The sequence below is a fragment of the Quercus robur genome, chromosome 4, assembly GCF_932294415.1.
Source record: "Quercus robur chromosome 4, dhQueRobu3.1, whole genome shotgun sequence".
NCBI lineage: Eukaryota > Viridiplantae > Streptophyta > Magnoliopsida > Fagales > Fagaceae > Quercus > Quercus robur.
The window spans coordinates 66877292-66896195 of NC_065537.1; the positions used below are offsets into that span (position 1 = coordinate 66877292).

At 35.3% G+C, this 18904-nt stretch overlaps 1 protein-coding gene and 1 long non-coding RNA gene across 2 annotated transcripts; both read right to left on the minus strand.

The window, feature by feature from the left end:
• Nucleotides 1–2048: 2048 nt before the first annotated feature.
• LOC126723427 (uncharacterized) lies at nucleotides 2049–6854 on the minus strand. Its single transcript, XR_007654295.1, has 6 exons — nucleotides 6609–6854; nucleotides 6397–6441; nucleotides 5042–5401; nucleotides 3567–4174; nucleotides 2227–2277; nucleotides 2049–2121 (listed from the first exon to the last, which is right to left on the minus strand). It is a non-coding gene; the product is annotated as an uncharacterized LOC126723427 (long non-coding RNA).
• Nucleotides 6855–8757: 1903 nt separating this feature from the next.
• LOC126723428 (histone-lysine N-methyltransferase, H3 lysine-9 specific SUVH3-like) lies at nucleotides 8758–18432 on the minus strand. Its single transcript, XM_050426816.1, has 3 exons — nucleotides 18213–18432; nucleotides 15522–18002; nucleotides 8758–9097 (listed from the first exon to the last, which is right to left on the minus strand). The coding sequence occupies exon 2, from the start codon at nucleotides 17697–17699 to the stop codon at nucleotides 15585–15587; it is 2115 nt and encodes a 704-aa protein (XP_050282773.1). The 5' UTR covers nucleotides 17700–18002; nucleotides 18213–18432; the 3' UTR covers nucleotides 8758–9097; nucleotides 15522–15584.
• Between the last annotated feature and the right edge of the window lie 472 nt (nucleotides 18433–18904).

Genomic DNA, 18904 nt, shown 5'->3' on the forward strand with positions numbered 1-18904 from the left:
GGATCCTGCTATTTGGAAGCTTTGGATGGACGGAGGTTAGAAAAATTAGTTTGACAGATAAAAAATAAAATATATAAAATTTTAGATTGATGCAAAAACGAAGCCCCACATTAGCCTTTTGAATGATACCCTATAGGCTGTGGGGTTTGAAATTGGCAATTAGTCGGCACAAAGTTAGTTTACACTATTCCCACCCCCCCCCCCCCCCACACACGCACACACACACACATATATATATATATATATTTCCAAATGGGAATGAAGCTGGACACCACACCAGTAAGACCTAAAAATAAAATAAAAATCTTTACTGGAAAATAATTTCAGAGAAAGAATAGTGCTTGAAATTTTCTTAACAAATTTCATAAAATTTTGAAATTGAATAAGATTAGGGGGAAAGTGCTTTGAAAAGTAGAGCATTGAAGTGTTGAAGTTGGCAATTTGCTAGATGGGGGTGGGGCTTGAAATTTAAGAGGGCAATTTATAAGAAATTGAATTATTTTTTATGGCCCTAATATTCTGCTCTAACTGAAAAGGAAGGTTCTATTATCCTCTCTAACCTCTCTTCCCCCCCCCCCCCCCCCCACAATATTTACTCAATTGTTACATAGCAAAGGAAAAGAAAAATTTGATAAAGTATGTTTTTTTCTTTAAGAAATGAAACAACTCATGCTTTTTAAGCAGCTTTTAAGAAGCAAGCAGCTAAGCTTTTCGTGTTTTTGAAAAGCGATAGCACTCCTAAACTAGCCCTAAATAGTCTGTCCCTCATAACATGACCAAAGAGAGTGTGTTTCAGAACAATAAATAATGACACCTCTCTATAACTCAACCAAATAAACACCTTGACAAGTGAATCAAATTATCATTTTTAACAAAAGCTAATAAATAAATTTTAACAAAAGCTAACAATTAATAATTTTACTTTTCAAAAGGCAAGAAAAATAAATTTTAAGTGATTGAAAAAATTGATATTAAAAGAAAGTTAAATAATATAATTTAATCAATATTTAAATATATTAAGGGTTCTATTAAAATTGTGGCCTCGGCCATGCTTCTTCTTGCATGGTACTGCCTAAGGCCCAACACAATTGCTACTGTCTTGGCCCATATGTAGCATTAACAGGACACCCAAAAAGCCTAACCATGGCCGAACCCATGCAAGGCTACCGCAACCCAGCACAATACATGCCATACACATCACGCAAAATGGCCTACAAGTCTACAATCTGCCAGGCCAAGCCATGTAACAGCATCAACACAAGGCCACCATCAACCTTCAAGCCACCAACACTCATGTAAGCCATGCATTGCCACCAAATTATCATTTTTAACAAAAGCTAACTCTTTGTCTTGATCATTTGATGCTTTTGGTTTTCTCAAAAGCATCAAATGGTCAAGACAAAGAAGACCCATTATCCCAATTCAACGAAAGCAATGAACTTTTCAACTACATTACACAAATATGTAAAAAAAATAAAATAAAATAAAAAATAAAAGTTGCTTTTCAAGACTAGGGACACATACCAAGAGAAACCCACATACCCATTAACCCAAATGACCAACACAACAAAACCCATCACCCAAAATTGATAGCTCAGAGAGAGAGAGAGAGAGAGAGAGAGAGATAAACCTGGTATCTAATAAACTCCCCTATTGATTTGATAGTAGTGCGTGTAAATTTTTGCACCAGAAGTGTCTATTTTTTTTAAAAAAATATTATGTAATTACAACAATGAAAGTAGTAATAAATGTCTGTCCTTCATGATAGCCTCTTCCCTGACTTCTTGATATGTATCTCAATGATCTGATGTTGCCCATTATGTAATTGACACATAAGAATATAATACACTGAAGAACAATCTACCAGAATTCAATAGAGATTAAAAAACAGTGCCACATATTGTATTCTTCTAACTTGATGAATTCTATTCGAAAATTATATGCAATACATGCATAAATTAATGAGTTATGATATCATTAATAAGAATGTTGCCAATTAGATCGTAACCTTTATATAAAATGAAAAAATAAAAAGGGAAAAAGAAATCCTTTCTTTTACCTTTTCAACATATGAACGAACCATGTTTTCAATGTCTTGAACAATACTCTCTGGCTGTCCCTCTGGAAATAACAAAACGTCTCTAGTTTATAAAATTAATAAATAAAACATTCAATGTGGATAAATCCAACTTAACAGGAGACAAAGGGGGACTTAAAGAAGTATACCTATGGCAACCTTTGTCAAAGCAGGGAAATCTATCAGTGTTAAGTTGACAACTGCCAAAACATAATCCATAATTTATCAGATAAAGTTAAGGACTGCAAAAAATGCTCTACAAAAAGAATTGGGGGAAGGAAACTTAGTGTGTGTTTGTATTCAACTTATTCACGTCCACGTTTTCTACTCAGCGTTTTTGTTCTTCTTTTTTTTTTTTTTTTTTTTTGGTTTTCACGCGTTTTTGGAGTATTGTGGTTACTGTTCATTGAACAGTAACCGCAAATGTTGACTTCTGCAGTGAACAGTGCACATGTGCACTGTTCACGAACCCACAAATTTCATTTTTTATCAATTTTTTCATTAAAAATGGGTCCCAAGCACTATTCACACATTTAAAAATTATTTTGCTATAGTGTTTTCAGTTTTCAGTTTTCAGTTTCAGCAAAATAAGTTCTATCCAAACACACCCTTAATATCATATGGTTTAAGTTTAAGTCAACTTAAACAATTCTAACTCACCCACATGAACCTATCAATCAAATTATTTAGTTGGGATTTAACATTACTTATCCTGAACCTCATATAATGAATATCCTATCATTTGATCTTTTCTTTAATTTTCACACCTTCCTCAGCAACTTAGGAGAGCATAAAATTCAAAAAAAGTTCATCATCTTTTCCTACACTTTCTCAGCAACCAAACTAGAGGAATAAAGAACATAAAATAAAAAAAATAAAAAACTAACATGTTTGCTCATATACTCGGGCATGAGCACAGGTGAATATAATTTCAAAAACCCTTTTTTTTTAAAGAAAAAATTCTGAATTTGTGATTCTCTAAGTGATATAAGATTAATATGTAAGATTCATACCCTCACTTCATTGTGTTTCGCTAAATTTTGTTGCAACCAAACAAATCCAAAAAAATGAATATTTAGATTAACATGCCTAAAAAAAAGAAATTATAAATTATAATGTGAGTTCTATTAACACACTTGAGCATTTGGTAAAATTTGTGCATATTGTTTTTAGTGATTTATGTAATTAATATAAAAAAAGAAGAAGACCAATTTCACCCACTAATCCAAATGGGGTTATATATTAACTTTCAGTAAGACACATTAACCAATTCAAGACCCAATACACGCTAACATATCATATGAAACCCAAGAAAAACTAAAAAAGAAACACCTCATATGGAGATTGCAACACAGTTCACTTATATTAAAATACTAGTATTATGATACCAAAGAAGTGGGCACACTGCTTTTCTACCTGCAGTAGAATGTAAAATAAGTAATATGATACCAAAGAGTATAGGTCATTAGGACAGAAACCAAGTAAGAACCTTTCCACTAACTGATGTGCCAATTGGAAGAGGTCTTATTGTAACAATACCATTCAGAGCTTCTTCAAGAACATTAGCGGAAATTGTAGTCTTAATTGGGACACCCAGCTTGCTATAAACAAACAAAACGAGGGGTTATAAAAGCTCAAGGACCCTGATAGCTCCTAATCTACCAAGTAAGATACCACCTGAATAAGGCCGCAAACATTGTATTGACGGTACCAAGATTAGATAAGTCAATTTCCCTGTCCATGCCTTCAGTGTCAAGAGCCTGAACAATCACTTGGTGGAGTGGAGTATAGTTTGAAAGAACCATCAATAGTTTTTTTTTTTTTAACAAAGAGGAAGTTTTATTTAATCAAACAGCCAGTTTAGGAGAGTATAGTTTGTTACAAAGCACTTTCTATAAGTATCCATTTATCAAATATTCCTGAGATACTTATCATACATAAAACTCAGGATGACTCATAAATAAAAATTCTGTCCATTTGCAAGCTTTCCCTTTTATCTATAGTCTGTCAGCCACTTCGCTAGCCTCTCGGTGCATGTGAGCAGCCTCCCGGTACGTGTGAGCAGCATGGATGATCCAGCTGCGAGTGATGAGGGACCTGCATTTATTAAACAGCTTCTAATTAGGGACCCGAAATATAAGAAAAAAAAAGTTGTGACATTTTTACTAAATTAATTATTTGTTTTTTTATCTTTGTTATTCACCCACGCCCCCAAACACACCCTTACTTACCCAATACCAACATTATGAATTTTTCTATCATTCTAAACTCAATCTACCATACCTGATACCACTGAAAATATCAAAACATTAAAAACATCCATATATCAGAAGACAAAATTAACCAGCAATACCCAAACTTCTTAAATCCTAAATGGGCCTAATCCAAAAGCCAAGCAAATGACATTACAAAATCATTAAAACAACAAAAAATAGACGCCCAAAAACAATATGAATTTATAATGCGCTACTAACACACTTTTCTTAACTTTAGGATTTTTTTTTTTTTTTTTTCCTAAATCACTACCCTCTGTTGATCTGTTTTTGCACGTTCCTATTGTTGTCCTTACTACAAACAAACAGTAAAACAAATAAACATTATTTAATATTTTTTACAGCCCCTGCAAAAATAATTTTCAGTCTCTAAGAGACAGACTCATAATCACAATCACATATTTACAGAACAATTATTCATATGTTCAATTCACAATCATCCTCAGCATACCCAACATACCATCACGACCCTCTCATCTCCCCCTCCACCCAACCAGTAGTCAATCTTTCTTAACCAACAAAACCCACCTAGAAAATCACTTGCTAAGAAAATACCAAACAAAATCATAACCAGTTGCACCAATTGTAAACTGAATTGTGCTTCGTTCACCCAGAAAAGAGGAACATCAAGCAAATCAAAAAACAAAATGTTAATTTGTTAAAATTGAACAGTTTTGGTGGAGTGAAGTACCTGATGAACAGTGGAGGACCGCTTTGGTGGTGGTGGTGGAGCCATGAGCTTCTTCCTCAACCAGTAGCCAATGGCAAAGCAGATAAGGCCGATCAATATCACCCCTATCGCCGAGACAACGATGGAAATGATAAATTTTTGGTTCGTCTGCATACTACTGGGGTTGGGGTTGGTCATATTGACCTTCCTGTGGGAGTGTTTTTTTGTGGTGAGGAGGATTGATCGGGTTAAATTCTACGGCACCAGTGGTACCGGGCAGGTAGGGAGGAGGAGGGGGTATAGGGTAGCCGGGAAGGATTGACATTGGAGATGGAGATGAAGATGGAGACGAAAAAAGAGTACTAAATCCTGCTGAAAAGCCTGCATAAAAATATATTTCATCAACGTTAGAGTTTGAGACACTATATAATACAATAGATAGATGATAAAATGAGTTCTAACCAAATCCTCATATTATCACATACAATATTGCTCCTGGCAAGACAAATCGTACCAGAAAAGACATCAGCATGAAACTAACAACAGATTACGAGACCAAACCATAAAAATAAAATTTGGAATCATTTACTACTACCTCCGTTTTTTTTAGACAAAGAACTATAACTGAAGTTAAAGTTCTATCCCACGAAATTAAAGGTCACATTGTAGGAGAATGGTTGTAGAGGTTAAGCCCGTATAGTGTGGAGTTTGTTAGGGTTTAGTTATTTTCATTTTGGGATTAGTTCAGGTATATATACCTCTTGTACATTCAGTTTTGATTATTAATGCAATTACAGAAATTTCTACTTCAATCTTTTCTCTCTAGCTTCTTGTGATCTTCTCTATCCTCTAGCTCTCTGTTTTCTTATACACTTAACCAGAACTGTTTTCCCGCTTAACCCACTAGACCAATCAACCAATCAACAAAACCAACCATTTGATGGCTGAGAAAATCAAGGAAGAGGAAACATGATGACATAGAAACTTAGAACCCAAATCAACGAAGGCACAAGCAGTTCCTTTAGGAACCCTTTATTGGACACTACACAAAAGTTTATGATCCAAAATTGCAAACCAGCTCCTATTTCTTTACCCATCTTCGCTCAGCAACCAAAAAAACCCATTATTTAATTACAAACGATAACTAATAAAAGAAAAACAAAAAAAAAAAGGCCCAACTCAATCCGACATTCCAAAACATAAATTTTATCCAACTAAGCCAGAAGACAATGTATCAAAGTAAGTCAATATAAGAATCCTTGTTGTAACTCCCAAACAATCAGAGATCTAACTCATTCTCTCTCTATTTTCTTAAGTTCCAAACCAAAAAAAAATTGTTAAAAGCCCCAAAAAATAAAAGACGTAAAAAAACATACCTTTTGAGAAAAAACTGGATTTTGGCTACTGAGCTGCTCCAACACCTAAACATAAAAAAATACGAGATCCCAAACAAAAACAATCAAAACCCAGTTGGGGGTAGCACAAGATTGACAAGATAACATAGGTGAGGATAGAAATGCACGCGCACACACACACATATATATATATATATATATATATAATTGATAAGAAGAGGAAAAGGAAAAACCTAGGAGGCCCTGGTGAGACGATCACCACTCTCTTCAATAAAAGAAAAAAAAGAAGAATATAAACCATCAAAATTCCGTGCATAGTGACACGCTAAAATGTGCATCAGAGCTGTTTTTAGAGACTGTTTTCTGCTTGTTTTTTTTCTTAAACTTGCAAAGCATTTAAGATGGAGTTGGACTGACTTCTGCATGCCAGTCCTCGTCAACTTTTTAAAGAGGATTCGTGGGGCACTGAAAATACAGAAATAGAAAGACGTAAGTACTGAAATATTAATAAATAAAAAAAACAGAAATAAGACGAGACTACCTTCTGTCCAGAACTAGCGTAAATAATTGTCATGTCAACACGTTTTCAAAATTATTTAGAAAATTAACCTCTCGAGTGTAATAAATTATTTGCAACCGTTGGATTAAATCAAAGGTTGAGATTAGAACTATTGCACTAGTTACTAACTAACTAGTTCCCTTTACATTAGGATTCGAACCAAGGTGCTTGGCAAGAACATAACCGTATTACCACTAAAGCTAACGCACTGAATTGTTAAAAAAATATAACTTATAAAATATATCAATATGTATAACTAAATAAAGAAATACTTAATTAATTAACTACTTAATCACACACATTAATTTTAATTAGAAAATGATAAACATCACGAAAGTGATGAGCAGGTTGCTTACTAGTATGTACTATACCCTTTTTTTGGGTACAATAAAATTATCCCTATTTAAATTATTGGTGAGCTTTCAAAATCCTATCTACTTATTTAGAAAATAAATGAATAGAAACTTGGTGGAATTAATTAAAAACCGTTGAGCTTTCAAAATCCAATCTACTTATTTAAAAAAAACAAATGAATAGTGTGGGGTTCAATAATTGATGGGCCAGACTCACTTGCTGATGGAGAGTTCAAAAGCCTAAGCCAAAAAAAGTCAAGGCCCGAGCTCAAGAATAATAAGGCCCAATTGGCCCGGAGAAGCAGCCGAGGACAGTGCAGTGCTCGGCTGACCCAAAGATCCACCAAGAAGAGGGGCAAAACGGTAAAGGGACATGCTTGAAGGGAAATCTAAAATATCTAGGAAATGCTGCCTTTACCATCTTCCCCATGCATATCTCTGCGCCTAACAGAGCCTTATCCTTTAACTTTATTAACCACTCCCAACAACTTTGGGTTGGGATTGACAGGACAAGTATCAGTCTTGGAAATGTCGACCCTACACGTGAACAAAGGAAAATGAATGCAGACTAGTATAAAAGAAAAAATAAATAATATAGAGGGGGGGCTGGGACGACTGGCCAACGAAGAAAAGGCTCCCAGTCTACCTCCAGAAGAAAGGCTCCAAGGGTGAAAGCGCTTAAATCACATATGGACACCACCAGAACCACCACCGGGTAACTAAGGCCTAGCCTTTCGAATCCACTCTCTACAAATGATATTGTTTGGGCCCTTTCACGTGCGAACCCAACTCTACTGCGGTTCGTCGTGAAGCGTGTCCCTACAAATAGAATTTTGGAGACATTATGGTGGAATTAATTAAAAACTCTAAGAATATCTTAATGATGCTCCTCATAGCCAATTGAGAATGAAGGTTATCATCAATTTCTTGAATACGACAACAAGATTTGGTGTGGTAGAATTTTACTAATAAAATTGATTAGACTGATCAGAATTGGAAATGGATCTCTCTCTCTCTCTCTCACAACTTGGGGTAAGGCACAGTTGAATATACCTATTTTGTACTATTTCAGTTACACCCACACTAGATTAATCTTTTGTCAATTTTACCATTATTTTAATTTTTATATATATATATATATATATATATTATGAACTCCAAATTTTATATCAATCAAATGTCACTAATCGTCTAATCTATAAATGCACAGGTTTAGCTTACTTAAAACAAATAAATTATTAATAGTTTATAGATAGCATGAGTTTTTGCTAACCATGTAATGAGGTAAGTGGTAATGTTAAGTGGTTGACCCACATGAAATGATATTGCTCCAATTACAAATTCCAACATCAACATTCCTAAAAAAATATTTGTGAAAGTGTGCTGTGCCTAGCATTAGTGTTAGATTTAATTCCAGTATATGGATTATAGACAGATTCCTTCCCTGCTTTCACAAAACAATTCGAAGAGTTTTAGGATAACATCATGAGCTTGCACTGCTAATACAGCTACAAAAGTCAACAATAGAATTCTGTCACAACACATGGTTACAAATGCAAATTACTGCTACAAAAGCATTTCAAGGTGAAAGCCATGGCCATTCTTTAATACTACAAGAACCAATAACTTTACCATTCAGTCATACACAAGATAGCAAAACACCACTATTCCAAGAGGGGGAGTACTGTTTACAGCATACAATCTAGCAGCTAAGCTTGGTCACAGTAATGGAAAATGTGTGGCCATCTAAGAGGAACTTTGGATGGAACAGGCTCCCAACAGACGCGGTGTTTAATCCTTGTTGGTTTGCCTGTTACATGATAAAAGTGGAAGCACATATAAGAGGAAAAACAAAACCGTTTCACATACAAAAGGTGAATAAAGTAAACCATTGTAATATATTCAACAAAAACTGGTCACAAAAATTAAGATTGCCCATACTGCCGGATGAAAAAACAAGTCAATGATCAATACTTAGTTTCAATCAACAATCAAACTGAGCATGTTAATAAACATTCAACCACAAGAAACCTAGTAAGATGGTAAAAATTGGAGTGTCTCAAATTACAAAGGGTCTAATCATTTTAACCCAATAAAATATGCAACCATTTCTAGAATGCAACCTGATATGCATATACTTCAGCTTTGGTATTTTGTTCTAACTTCTAAGCTCCACAGCCCTATAATCATTTCTTCCTCTTCTAGCTGGGAAAGGAGACTCATGAGTCATGCCTATGGTGCAAGTACAACATATTTTATGCCCGCTTAACTGCAGTCTTATTAACATTTAGTTTACGCAACCTTGTATCAAGTCCATTAGAGGTACCTCTTGTCATTTTATTGTAACGTAAGGGTATTCGTAAGGAACTCTTAAAGTAGCCCTAGACCTTTCTCTCTCTCTCCTTTTTTAATGAAAATGATGAGAGATTGTTGCTGGAAATTGTTTGGTCATGTTCAAAAGAGAGCTGTTAATGCACCAATGAGAAAGTTGCGAAAAAAAAAAAAAAAAAAAAAAAAAAAAAAAAAAAAAAAAAAGACCAAAAGTAACATTAGTAAAAGTAATTAAGGACATTTCAATTAAGAAAGTAATAGAGAGTATGACTTTGGATGGAATAGAATGGTGGAAAAAAATTTGTTGAGGATCCATAGCTAACACCCAAAAAGATTTTGAACTAAGGCTTGATTGTTCTTGTTATTAAGGACTTAAATTCAATGAAAATAATTTTCAATGTAAGATACTTTTGAATTCATCAAATTTACAAATAACCTAGTATTACATTTATCACTTACATGTATCTTCAATTCGGGTAGTTGTAAGTGCAATTTAAAGTGACTTCATATTCAATTTCAAACAAAATACATATTGGTAGGTTGTTTGTTGGATTTGGTTTCTTTTGATTTTGCATTCTCTTAGGTCTTTTATCTTGTTTATTTTGTTAGATTTGGATGTGGTTTCTACGGAAAAATAAATAAAGGTACACACATATAAAATATATAAGTAGGTATATACCTATGTGTTTATTTATATAAGAACGGATATGGTTAAAGTGAAAAATAAAAATAATTAAAATTTTATATAAGAAAAAATAGTAGTGGATTTCAAAGGTTTTTTTTTTTTTATAAGTAATAAATTTAATGTCCAAAAAAAAGGGGAACACCCTAGTACACAGGGAGTGTACAAGGGTTGAAACAATCAAGAACAAAAATTACAAGAATCTAAGAAATCAGGAAAAGATAAAAATGATTGGTTCCGCAATGCAGCCAACCAATCCATTAAAGTTCTAAAGAAAAATAGTCTCAAGTCTGATATGGAAGAAGAAAAAGGAGGAAAACTGTGATCCCACCTTGTGCAAAGGTGCACAGGGCATTGGATGAGAAGTAGAAACACAATTCTATCATATTCAAAGGTGTGTTCAGTTCCAGCATTATATGCCTATAGTTTTCTGCCTCCTTTCAATTAGGTCTGTCCTCTTAGTGCACTTTATTTTATATGAACTTTTTTATCCTATAGACAAAAATAACTGTTCAAGAGGCATATGTGGCAAATCATCTTAAAAGTTCAAGTCTAAAGACTCTAAACTCCACCTTTGGAAGTCACACTATTGAATATTTTCCATGTGCCTAAAGTTTTTTAGCATGAATGTGGCTTGTATCATATGCTTACAAACAACAAAAACATTGCTACCAAGTTAAATAACCCATGGCAACACATAAGAGATTGTCAGTTAAAAAATTCACTAAAAAAGAAAGACATGTAAGACCAAAAATTTATTTTTTTATTTTTTCATTCAACACCCCCCCCCCCCTTTTTTTTTTCTCTTTCCTCCCAAAACAAAAACTCTAAAATCAAGATGAAATAATGAAATCTCAACAACAGGAATAAGCATAAGTACATATGTCACCATACTACCAGAACAAACATGAGAACATGTAATCAATTAATCATGTGCAGGACTGTGATCAATTTCAGTTTATCATACCAAGCAAGGTCTTATGAAAACATTCAGTGCAAATATTGGAAAGTATGAACGAATGAGTTTACTCTAATCCCTTGTGAATAAAATCTAGAACAAATATAGTTTCTCAAGAAAATTCAGGTGTCAAGCTTCCATATTTAGAAAGAGAATCCCCTCAATTTAGCTGACCAACAGAGAGAGAGAGACTGATATCCAAAATCATAAGCTAGCATCTCCAACTACCAAAGGGTTCGGAGCAACATTTGTTTAACAATGCTTGAGAATTCTTCAATAACACTATGAATATGAACAGAACCTTCAAAATTTTGGAAGGCAGAATTGATTACAAGGAACAAGATACTAACTAGATCCCCAAACTACCAAAACAGGAAGAGATAGCAGTTTCAAACTACCAATCCCCAAGTTTTATTTGACCAATGTTCCCAAATCAAGTTCATGCCTTTCAAGAGGCAACCAAGTGGGAAGAGTGTGTCTGATGTATGAAGCACAAAGATAATTGTATTTTAATTTTAATTATTTATTTTTTTAGATGTCAATTGTATTTTAACAATTTTTACATTGGATTTTAATTTAGGTCTTATTAGTTAATTAAGTTTACATTACCTTATTTAATTTCCCAGAGTCAAGATCATTTTTCCCAATTATTGAATTACGAAACAACCCTTTTGGTATTTTGTTATTTTAGTAAAGCCCAATTATATTTGTTCCATCTATTTTTTATTTTTTATTTTTTGAGAATCAAGTAGTGTAAAACCCAATTATGGAATTAAAAAATTAACCATTTATCAAAAGGGTTAATTTTGTAATTCAGTAATTGGGGCTTTCACCTAAGTCAATTAAGATAGGGTTTAGACCTAGGAGTCCGTATAAACATGCTATTATACAGTGTGCTACTGTACAATAGCTTGGTGCTGATTCCAGAAAACCTACTTAGTCTGTATAAACATGCTATTGTACAGTAGCTTGGTGCTGATTCCAGTCAAACCTACTTAGTCACTGAGTACTTGATAGTGATTCCAAGAAAGCTTAGGTTCTGATTCTTAAGTTATTTTTATTTATATGTTCTTTAATTTGGGTTTTCCACCATTTTTGGTTTTATCCTACGCCAGTTTCTGTGAATAAGAGATAAATTTACCACCCTCAGATCATCATACTGTCAAATATGTTGGTTTATTTCTTCTTCTATTATCCATAAGTTAATGGCACCAAAAGAACCTAACCTCAAAGACCCCAAGACTATGAAGGCTATTAAGAAATGATAAGTTATAGCAGCCCAACTTTGTCTAAACCCTCCAAAACAGAGAAGCACAAGTAAAATCAGCAACCCCCCAGGTGGCCGTGGCAGCACGCACATGCATATTGTCTCTCAAAATTGCACTTTTAAAAAATTAGCCCAAAGCCAAATTATGGAATTAACTGAAGAGGACCAATAGGCATCTTGAACACAGACACTAGTAAAGTGCATGAATTATTCCTCTGTTATTTGCATTGAAAAAACATACAGTGAAAGCAGCCAGCTATCTTACATGAGATATTGTCAATCAAAATAGAACACTATAAATTAATCTTTAGAGCTTGCCTATTGTTCAAGCATGGAAAGAATAGATGTCAATATAAAGTTTCAACTACTCAAACCTAAATGCAACATAGTTGGCAATCAAAGGCAAAATAAAAAATCCATACTTTTTCTTTACAGGTGGAAAACAGATTGTACCACAAAAAATTACAGCTAAACTGCAAAATACACCCCTAAAGTTTGGGAGCCTTCGGATTTTGTCCTCTAAAGTCTCAAAATTTTGATCTGACCCCCTAAGGCAGCCCCTATGTCCATTTTTTGCTGATGTATCTATTAAGTACCACGTCAGCCAGTTACCAATGCTAGTTGGTCAAATGAAATGATGCCACGTAAACCATGTAATTAAATGCATTAAAATAAATACTAAAATAAAAATAAAAAATAAAAAAGATAGAGAAACTCAGGAAAGATTTCCGATGGAAAAGAAATGCTCCAGTTCTCCATTCTCATATGAGGCCAGAAAGTTTATTGTTCGTGCTGACCTGAATCGAAGTTTTCTTTCACAAAGCTGGAATCCAGTGACCGCAAATGCCACAGACCTCTTCTTCATATCAGTGATAGTACCCACTCCCCCCCTATCATGACAACAGGAACTTTTGCTCTCTTTTGTGAAAGGGCCAAGCCCCTTCTGAATCGAGCAAATCCTGCAAGGGTTCTTTCTCCCTCTTCCTCATAGCCCCCAAAACAAAAGAATCCAAGAAAGAGCTTCTAAATAACAAAACAAGAAGAAAAACCCAGATGAGGAAATGGCTTCTATATCAGAAAACAATGAAGGCCCAGATTAGATAACAGGGAACAAAGCCTAAACCAATAAGGAATGCCACAAAGTTATTGAAAAATTGCCTAACTGAGAAAGGAGAGGATGAGAGAGAGTGGTATAGCCAAGCTACTTCTTTGTTCTCCTCTAATCAGATTCTGGAGTCAGTTCCGGACTTGGATTTGTTATTTTCCTATCTGGGGTGTCACAAGATTGCCCTTGTTTTGTTATTTTCCTATCTAGTCTGGGCTGTCACAAGATTGCCCTTGTTTTGGCAGAGTACAGCTATGGGCTAAGAGATCGAGTGCTTCTTTTTTTTTTTTTTTTTTTATCAGAAACCAGTGATTCTATTTCAAATCAAAAATGAGAAAACTGGGTTACATCTGAAATCACTGCAGGGTCTATGATGGTTGGAGTTTCCTCCATCCAAGCTACAAAATCATCCACAAATTGGGTATATCAGGCTAAACAATGTGCTGCCTTATTCCCCTCCATCGTGTGTGCCTCACATCAGTTTTATGGAAGTATTGCAACTGCATATGCATTCCAGCTATGATGTTATCAATGGCAGGTGATACGTCTGCTTCCTTTTGTAGAGCCGAGTAAACAACCAATGAGTCACTTTCAACAATAATGTTCTGAATGCCGATGTCTCAAACAAAGATTACAGCCATTTCCACAGCTTTTGCTTCAACCTCCAATGCTCCTAAAGGAACCTGCAAGTTTTTGCTCATTGCTGCCACCACTCTCCCTTGTTCATCCCGGATTAACACACCAATCCCTAAAGTCCATATTTTATATCCTCCTTAGTCCAATATTGACTGTGAGAAACTAATACTACCAAAGAGGGTTTTGTTATGTCTAGATTCTTTGATGAGCACTGTGATAATGAAACAGCCCAGAGAAAAAGAGACAGGAGACAGTGGATTCCAGCTTCGTCGGAGAAAAATCAATGTCAGTGTCCTTCCATCGGAGATCTTGCCTAAGCTTCTCCATCTTTTTTATTTAAAAATAAAATAAATAAATTTGTATATTACTGAAGATTTTAGGAATTATTTTAATTTATTTAATTACATAGTTTACTTCTCATTATTTCATTGGACAAACTAGCATAGCTAACAAGCTTATGTGGCACTTAATGGTCAACCAAAAGAATGGACAGAGGGGCTGCCAATCAAAATGACCCCCTAACATTAAGGGGTCAAATCAAAATTTTGAAACTTTAGAGGGCAAAATCAAAAGACCCCCAAAATTTAGGGGCATTTTTTGCACTTTAGCCAAAAATTACTGTTAAAATTTATCTTTAAAAAATCGATCAAAACAAAGGCTTGATTGGTGGTTAGTTTTCCTCAGTAACAGCAATGCACAAACATTGACTATTCTACATTTCGTTCAATTTATCATCAAACAAAAGCAGTTATTTGTTTGTCCAGAAAACAATACTTTTTATTGGTAAGCTACACCCGATGGGTCTTAACTCTTGAACCCATAAACTCACCCTCCACCTTGCTACAAGGGGAGGAGGTGACATTTGAGCTAAAGCTCATTGGCTTTTCTATCTAAGATCACCTCAAGGATATACATTAATTAGCTTTCTTCAGCATACGGGACCTCACACCATTACAAAGAATATCTAAGGAAATTTAAGTCTATAACCAAAGAAATTAGGCAGAAAACTATGCAAACTTACAACTCAGAAATCCTTCAAATTTGAGATTCAGGAAATGTCAAATGCCTTCTTACCTTAGTTCCCATTTACTTCTAAATTTAGAACACAAAAGTTTTTAATATAAAACACAATAATCAACATATGGAACGAAGATATACAAACATGTCATTTAGAAAAATAAAAATATAAGGAGCTTAAAAGTTTAAATATTTGCTAGCAGTCACAAAACATGTACATATGAGGGAGATTTCAAACCTTCTATCCAGGACCATATTTGCTGGCACCATGCTTGTCTGCTGGTATGCAAACCTTAAAATATTAAGCAAAATAACCGCGGCAGTTTGATGATCCGCATAAGCATTTCTTTTTCCTATTGAGTGCACTGTTACCCTCAACCTCATCTGAGCCAGCAATCCCGTAATCAAAAGTCAACTCTGTCATAGGGGGGATATGTCTAATTGCAAAAAATGCAATGTGTAGAAAGGATTGACTATTGTGTTCATATAAAACTGGTTGCCAGAAAACATTTGGTGAGCAACTATGATTCATAAATCGTGCTACATTTCCAACATTCTTGGCACTTATGACTAGGTCAGATGGAAGTTTGTATTCCTCATTAGATTCATTAGAACTTTCTCCCTCCAACAATCCAGATTCATAATTCCACTTGAAAGAACCATAAACACGGGATGTATCAAAAACATACTCATCATTTTCACCTTCCTCCCCACCCTGCTTTGCCTTGCCTTTGTCAATAGCTTCACCTGCATACTCACATATAAAAGTACCGCAACGAATAGGGTCCCATGACCGGAGGCCCCAACCCTTATCCACTGTTTTAAATACTTCCAAGTGGACTTTCAAACCAGTCTGTGATACTCGGTTTTTACAGTTAGGAAAGCAAGGACAGGTGGGACCACATTCATATATCAAAGGCTTCCGGCTCACGAGAATACCGTTGGTAGTATATGGAAATTTACCACCATTTTTGGTCACGCAAGAGCAGTTAGAATCACCTGGTTGGCATGCATTATGGCAATTGCAGCCAAAAGAAGGCTGTGCTAAGTTGAATGATTTTGAGTACTTGAGAGTGGGAAAATAAGTGAAATAAGCAGGGCCCTTCTCTTCATCAATATCATTTACAAGTGAAACAGGTGTACTTTCAGCCCCAGAAGTGAGGTCTGGAAGAATAAGTCCTACCCTTGACGAAAAACCTTCCTTCCACTTCTGAATTGATTTCCAAACAGCAAAGGCATCAGGCTGCCCAGGCATCCTCACAAATTTGTACTTAAATATATTGCAACCAGATTTGCTCTCTATCCATGACTCTTGGATTTTATAAAGGCCATCATATACATAGACCTTTGATGAAGGACTAACAACATCTTTCAGACCCCGAATGACACGTACATCGTTGCCCCGCCTCAAGCTTCTCTCCAGAGCAAGATTACCTCTTTCAAGCTTCTGATCAGCTGCTTGTTTGTCTCTCTTACCAAAATTGCCACCCTGACCACTATAAATCAGAACATCCCTATCCTCTGCATCATCATCATATCCTCCAGATGAAACAATGCTCACAGCCACAGGTTCTTCTTCCAGATCACCCTTGACAACCAGAGAATCAATTCCACCCATAGACTGAGCATGTAATCCCACCAAACACAATTCCATACGAAAAAAGAAGATGTCCCCAACCTCAACTCCAGGTACAGCTCCAATCCTCTTCTTCATGTTTGTCCGAAAGCCACTGGTCATCAAAATATTTGAGGCTTTTAAATCTGAACGCTTGATAATCCCAGTGGTCTGTTCCTTAGCATCTTCAATTTGGCTGAGCCTTCTCCGGAGCGCATCAAATGTCATAAGCACATGATTAACCACCTCCCTGCTACCATCATCCCGTTCGCTTTGACTAACAGTAACAACAATAGTTGGAAGAGACATTTTGGTAGCAGCAGGACGGCGTGAAGAACCAGCGTCTTGATTTTTCCTCGTCTTCTTTTGGGATGAGTTGGAGCCACGCAAGTTAGGTCCTGTGCGTTTTTGACCTTCAATATACCCATCTTCACTCATTCTTAACCCATCACCATCCCCACCTGTTGACGGCTCAGTGTCTCCATTAAAGGCACCTGAGAATTCTGCTGCTTGCAAGCTTCGAAATGCCCGAAGAGGAGTTGGATTAGGACCCATTGGCATTGGGGTTTGATTCTGCTGGTTATCAGATGAGGTTTGAGATCCTTGGAGCCCACAAAATGGGTAAAACGGTGTAAACTGAGAAGGGAAAGGGCCATGGGGTGAGGCACACACAAAGGGAGGAGTTTGAGGACCATTGGGGAAAACTGGTTTCAATCTACGCAGAGGCTTCACATCCAAAACTCTAGACTTATCAAAAGAGTTTGAAGGAGGAACAGAGTTGAAACCTGACCCTCCTTCCATTACAACAAAATCCCCTTCAACCAAACAACAACAACACAATATTCAAGTTCCCCAACTCTATCCTCCAAATCTAACAAATACCCACTTCTTCCTTTTCCTTTTTACACAAAAACTAAAGACTTTATACAATTCTTAACTCCATTTTCACAACCTTACCCCCCTTCCATTACAACCCCTTTTAACCAAACAACACTATATACCCTCACAGAAATAGTAAATACCCCCCACTTCTCCAAAATCCAAAGAACACCCAACTCTCTATTTCATATTAGCATAGAAGTCTGAGCCTAAAAGCTGCAACTTCTGTGAACAAACAGTACCAACACCAACATTAAGGTTATGTACACATTGTTGAAAACAAATCACAGTTTTTTAGCAAAATAAAACTCATAAGAGTAAGAAGTAGATGCATGTGCATGTGTTACTTGGGCTTGAAATTGAACATAATCATCGGATCAAAAAAAAAGCTTCAAACTTGAAACAAAAGTTTGAGAGAGTAAGAGAGATCGTTACCTTTCGGGAGGTTGAAAAGTTGACTAATTGTTGGTGGGGGCTTTTGTGAAGTGGAGAGACAGAAATACAGAAGAAGAAGAAGAGAAGACAAAGTTTGAGAAATGAAGAGAAAGAGAAAGGGGCAGCTTTGTCTGTCTAAGTTGCTGTCTTTCTCTGTGCTTAAGCTTAGCCTTGCTAAGCCATTTTGCTTATGCCATCTAGGAATTTCTTTTGTCTGAATTTCATTTTCCCGTGCCTTAAATCTTTTCTTGGTTACGTGTCTTTGAGAACCTTATTCGTTTTCTTTTACGGTTTTACCCCCAAGCCTAAAAATATTAAAAAAATAATCACACATTTATTTAGTCCTAACTAATAACGTGGGTTTCCATGTTTTGAAACAACAAAGTTGAGCTCCAAATTTAGTTGGGACATGTCTCTTTCAGGTTATTTCATGTTAAAATATAAAATTATTCATATGTATTATTTAAATAAGATGTGTGATTAGTGGGAAAATTTTATATAACTAAAATTATGTGTGGAGAGTCTCTCTCTTCAATTACCACATATGTTCATGGATATTTGAGTCAAACTTTTTCATATTTTAAAATGATCCTTATCTTTGGATATGTTTTATTTTGGTACTTCTAAAGTTATGTCAAAAGTCATTCATGAAAAATAAAAAAAATAAATAAAAAAAAGTTTTGTGTCAAAAT